Raw genomic sequence first — 5,794 nt, forward strand, 5'->3', positions numbered from 1 at the left:
CAATGTGCATCACTGCACCCTAATTCTTTTCACCATATATATGCATAATGATATATCCCAATGTCTTTGGTTTAGTAAGGAATACCGTGCATAAATAAATTGAGTACATCATAACATACAAATAATTGCTTCATCTCTCTTACTGAAGGTTATTTACCTAATCAAAGTAATTCATAACGTATACGCTACAAATAATTGCTTCATTTCTCTTTCTGAAGGTTATTTACCTAATCAAAGTAATTCATAACATTTTACGTAACGAAGAAAAATGGGTGAAACGTTGAGTCGGAAATACCAATAGAACATTCATCGTCCTAACCTCGTTCACCGACTACCAAAATATCCGTTCCCCAAAACTGTTTCCTGTGCTCGTCTTTAAGCCATTTAGCAGAAGCAGAATTTTAACTAATACTTTGTTTTTAAGCATCATCACATAGAAAAGATGTTAGTAACAAGATACTAATAACCATGACCATAAATTACTACAATTGATACTTAAATGTGAATTCCTTGATCACCCATTAACACACAAACTTGAACATAGGATAGAAATAAGGCACAGCTTCGACTTTCGAGTAATAGAATATTATAATAGTAAGCCAAAGCTAATGGATGCTACGAAGTTCAAAGTTGAAAAATCAAAACATAACAAACCGAGATTCATATAAGACTGGACTGGAGGAGACACGAAGGCACTACTCAGGCCAAATCGTCAAGACCGCCACGAAGACGGAGGACAAGATGAAGGGTGGACTCTTTCTGAATGTTGTAGTCCGCAAGGGTGCGACCATCCTCAAGTTGCTTGCCGGCAAAGATGAGCCTCTGCTGATCAGGTGGGATCCCCTCTTTGTCCTGAATCTTAGCCTTCACATTGTCTATGGTATCAGAGCTCTCCACCTCCAGTGTGATCGTCTTCCCTGTCAAGGTCTTCACGAAGATCTGCATCCCACCACGAAGACGGAGCACCAGATGCAATGTGGATTCCTTTTGTATGTTGTAGTCAGCCAAGGTGCGACCATCCTCCAGCTGCTTCCCAGCAAATATCAGCCTCTGCTGGTCTGGTGGGATCCCCTCCTTGTCCTGAATCTTTGCCTTCACGTTGTCAATGGTATCTGAGCTCTCAACCTCTAGAGTGATGGTCTTCCCAGTCAGGGTCTTCACAAAAATCTGCATACCACCTCGAAGACGGAGGACGAGGTGAAGAGTGGACTCCTTCTGAATGTTGTAGTCTGCAAGAGTCCGTCCATCCTCCAGCTGCTTTCCAGCAAAAATAAGCCTTTGCTGGTCTGGTGGAATGCCTTCCTTGTCCTGAATCTTAGCCTTGACATTGTCAATTGTGTCCGAGCTCTCAACTTCGAGTGTGATGGTTTTCCCTGTGAGGGTCTTAACAAAAATCTGCATGCCCCCACGAAGTCTAAGAACCAGATGCAGGGTAGACTCCTTCTGGATATTGTAATCAGCAAGTGTCCGACCATCCTCGAGCTGTTTCCCGGCAAAGATTAGCCTCTGCTGGTCTGGTGGGATGCCTTCCTTGTCCTGAATTTTCGCCTTCACGTTATCAATTGTATCAGAGCTCTCAACTTCAAGGGTAATGGTTTTTCCAGTGAGAGTCTTGACAAAGATCTGCATACCCCCACGGAGACGGAGGACCAGGTGCAAGGTAGACTCCTTCTGGATGTTGTAGTCTGCCAGGGTCCTTCCATCCTCAAGCTGCTTCCCAGCAAAAATCAACCTTTGTTGATCTGGGGGAATGCCTTCCTTGTCCTGAATCTTTGCCTTGACATTGTCAATCGTGTCAGAGCTCTCAACTTCAAGAGTGATCGTCTTTCCGGTGAGAGTCTTGACAAAAATTTGCATTCCTCCCCTCAAACGAAGAACAAGGTGGAGAGTAGACTCCTTCTGGATATTGTAATCGGCCAATGTCCTGCCATCCTCAAGCTGCTTTCCAGCAAAGATCAACCTCTGCTGGTCTGGGGGGATTCCCTCCTTGTCTTGGATCTTTGCCTTAACATTATCAATGGTATCAGAGCTCTCGACCTCGAGAGTGATGGTCTTTCCTGTGAGGGTCTTAACGAAAATTTGCATCTGTAGCAAAGGAAAACCTAAATTCAATCCAGACAAAAAATGGAAGATAACCAAAACCCAGTATTAGAAATAATAAGGTAAAGGCTAAAAAAACCTCCCAAGCCTTCAACCAATTGCCAAACCATTCATAGAAAATAATATACCTTTTTTTTTTAATTCACCCTCCCACAGAACTACAAATCAAATAAAAACCAGAACTGAAGAATCAATGCCAGAATCCCCATGAAAACGATATCAAAACGTAGATCTGAACATTCATGATCTCCACTAATCAACCAACTTAATAAAAACTAAATGAATAAGATTAATTTTCTAGAATAAAGCACCATTTAAAGTAAAGAAAATTATCAAAGTATACAGATAGGGAAGCTAAGGAAAGAAAATTTGAATGTCCAATAATTTCATAAAAATATAGCCGTACCCACAGTAATCCCTAAGACCACGACAAATCAATAACATAAAGGATCATGAGGGTTATATCCATCACATGCACAGATCCCTTCAGGATGGAAACCCATATTGCTAAGCGTCATTAAAAGATCAAAACCCTAACTTCGAATTTCATCCCAGAAGATCGGTAATCTCAAAAACACATAGAAGCGATTGAAATCTCGAGTATGGAGGATAACCAACAAGATCACAAACCCTTACGAATCACATATCTATCAGAGGAGAAAAAGAACTTGACGAAACAAAACATTTCTGAACAATTCAAATGCCTACAATAATTCATTCATCAAAACCTAAACATCTAAATTAAGCCAGAACAATAAAATCTGAGAGAACAAGGCATGAATCCACAACGACCATCAATCAAAATAAAAAGGAATAAAAAGAAAGAAAAGAAGACATCGGCAAACCAATCGCCATCTAAAGACAAAATCCACTTAACAAAATAAGAACATATGACAGTAATTACAGGGAAACAATCAAATAAACAGGAAAAAATCATCGAAAGAGAACAGAGGACAAAGAAAAGAAAGAATTTGAAGCGATGAGAGAGGCATACCTTGGGAAGAAAAAGAGAGATCGGATGGAGAAAATGAGAAGGGAATTAGAGAAGACGAGCACGAACGGAGAGGAGAAAGGAAAGCCCTTTAATAGGAAGAGTTGAGTCCGTGACCTCCAATTCCAAAGCAGACAAATTTACAGCTTTCTATGACTATGATACCGTGTTTACGGATAATACCGAAAGTCCGAAACTTGCCTTCTCCGGTACGAAGTCGAATAAATCCCAAATTGCCAAATTGGTTTTGGCATATTGTAATGTGAGGAGGGTGGATCATGCATCATGCATGCCCTTCATGGGATTCAATGGGTCGGGTTTGACACGGTTTGCCTCAACCCGAACTGGTTATTAAAAAAGAGGATACCGAACCCGATAGAATGGTAATAATAAATTAAACTAAAATTCATCAAAATATAATAGGGTAAATTACAAAAACCCCCTGTACTATGGGTATGGGACAAAGACCCCCCTTTACCGTTAAGTTAAGTTAGATGACAGAATGCGTTAAATTATCAAAATACCCCCATTAAACTTTTTCTAACTTCTTTTTTTACCCTTTTCTCTTAAAACCTATTTAACCTATGGTTTTTCCTTTCTTATCTTCTTTTCCCCTCCCTCACAATCCTCTCTCATTCTTTCTCTTTCCCAACTCTCCGAACTGAAAGGACGGAGGAATTGATCTCCACTATCTTGCTTGATCTCCACTATCTTCAACTCTCATTCATAAACAGTTTTGCTTTGCCAATTAAAGAATTGATCTCCACTGTCTTCAACTCTGCTCTTTTACTCAAAACGTAACGAGCAGGACAATATCCAATAAAACATTCACTGTTATTTCTCTCTGCATTGTCAGGGTTAGGAAACCAACTATGAACTTGTGTTAATATGGCATCCACTCTTTCTACCTAGGTTTGCATTACCGACCGGTTGGCTTCCTCTCCTCTCGTTTGAGCTGCACTCAATAGCTGTTGTATATGATCTCTCCTCGAAATTAAGATTTTTGTAAGTTCATTAAGGTTGTTGATGTTCCTTCTATAATGAAAAATATAACCAATCTACTTCCTGACAGACATTTTTTTTTTTTGAATCATACCGAAAACCCATTATAAATAGATCAAAGATAACAGGGTAATTCACGATATAAACAAATTCAGAAGTACAGTGCAGAAGAAAGATAGGTATTGGAATTCTGTAATCTATAGTGCAATTGGTGTCCTTTCTGCAATGATGAAGAGGGAGCACGAGGCAACCTTTTAGCAATTTCCTCAAATAGCTGATTAATATTATATGTCGTCTTTGTAGGTGTCTCAATAAAGAACATCCTATTCTTCTCCGCATGGTCCATACCATCTTCAATGGATACTTCTCGTTTTTTTTTGGAGATCAGCTTTGTTCCCTAACAAAGCCAAGACAATATCGAGGCTCCCATGTTTTTGTAGCTCCTTAACCCAGTACTGAGCTTTGTTGAATGACTGTGGATTTGTTATGTCATACACAACTACCGCAACTACAACTCTTCGGTAGTAAAGGGGGGCCAATGCAGCATATCTCTCTTTCCCTGTAGTGTCCCATATTTCAAACTTGACTGTTGTAGAATCTTGCAATGCTATTGTCTGTGATAAAAATGAAGCTCCAACAGCCACTTTGGGTGATGGATCAAACTGACCACGAACAAAACGAAGAACAATACAGCTTTTACCAACACCAGAGTCCCCTAAAAGCACCAGCTTCACTTGTAAATTTTTTGAGTCAGTTGCTTCAACATTCTCAGTACTGAAACCATCCAACCGTCCAGAAGACGTGGTTTCTGGAAGGGAGGAGGAGCAACCCATGGCGCGGTGAGACCTGCCTGGTTCTTCTAGGGCTCCTGACAGAGATTAGTACGCATTTTACCACTTCCATAAGGGGAGTTAACAAGATTTCCAACAAACTCATATTGGGTTTTGGATTTGGAATAGCAGAAACAATATAATTTCAAAAAAAAAAGCAAGAATACAAAGAGTCGATTTTTTTTTTTGCCTTTTCATGAACCAAATAACAACAAAAACTTATCTCAAACTAAAGCACCAAAGCATGTCTACGTATTGGAAATGATGGTGACATGGTACTTATCTTAATGAATTCGCTCTCTAGTTGCAGAACGATGCATTTATCGTTAGGAAGTAATGCTCCACCACCTGCAGATCCTTTGATCTGACCAAACTGTTGATGTTCTGTGCTACTGCTCGTTTGCCGTCTTAAATTCAACAATGGGTGTGTTGAAGCTTTGAAGTTTAAAGGATGGATGTGTTAACCCATTAACGGACACCAACTCTGCTATAGTCGTACCATGCGTTGCTCCGATTCTGCTTAAGCTCTCCCCTGCGTGCACTAAATAAGACAAATAAATCGTCGTAATGCCATTACTAGTGTTATTGAAGCATGTGCATGGCAACAAATTGACAAGGCTCTGACCACTCCACAGTCGTCCCTGGCCATCAACCCCATTAACGCTCCTGATCTGCTCTACACTGGCCAGCCCACCATAACCAATCGATATAGACTCGATTATGTCTGCAACTCGAACTGTAGAATAGTATGGGAAGGTCAGGGAAGATGAACAGTGTTTTTCTCGTCTAATTAAAGGGTAGTATGGGGATTAAAAAATATTGTAATGGATTTTTTGGACGGAAGGTCTTTGTAATTTACCCTATAATATAT

General features: G+C 40.0%; 1 protein-coding gene and 1 pseudogene across 2 annotated transcripts; both read right to left on the reverse strand.

Moving 5' to 3' along the window:
* Positions 1 to 445: 445 nt before the first annotated feature.
* Positions 446 to 3,156, reverse strand: LOC148865038 (polyubiquitin-like). 2 transcript variants are annotated; one of them, XM_088981380.1, is made up of 2 exons: positions 3,095 to 3,156; positions 446 to 2,085 (listed from the first exon to the last, which is right to left on the reverse strand). In XM_088981380.1, exon 2 carries the CDS (start codon positions 2,083 to 2,085, stop codon positions 700 to 702), a length of 1,386 nt encoding a protein of 461 aa, XP_088837506.1. In that variant the 5' UTR covers positions 3,095 to 3,156; the 3' UTR covers positions 446 to 699. The 2 variants fall into 2 exon arrangements, with proteins under 2 accessions (XP_088837506.1, XP_088837507.1); XM_088981381.1 differs by having other exon boundaries at positions 446 to 2,102.
* Positions 3,157 to 4,244: 1,088 nt separating this feature from the next.
* Positions 4,245 to 4,947, reverse strand: LOC148865039 (ras-related protein RABF1 pseudogene; annotated as a pseudogene).
* Between the last annotated feature and the right edge of the window lie 847 nt (positions 4,948 to 5,794).

The sequence above is a fragment of the Nelumbo lutea genome, chromosome 3, assembly GCF_056320005.1.
Source record: "Nelumbo lutea isolate HS-2025 chromosome 3, American lotus-T2T, whole genome shotgun sequence".
NCBI classification, from domain to species: domain Eukaryota; kingdom Viridiplantae; phylum Streptophyta; class Magnoliopsida; order Proteales; family Nelumbonaceae; genus Nelumbo; species Nelumbo lutea.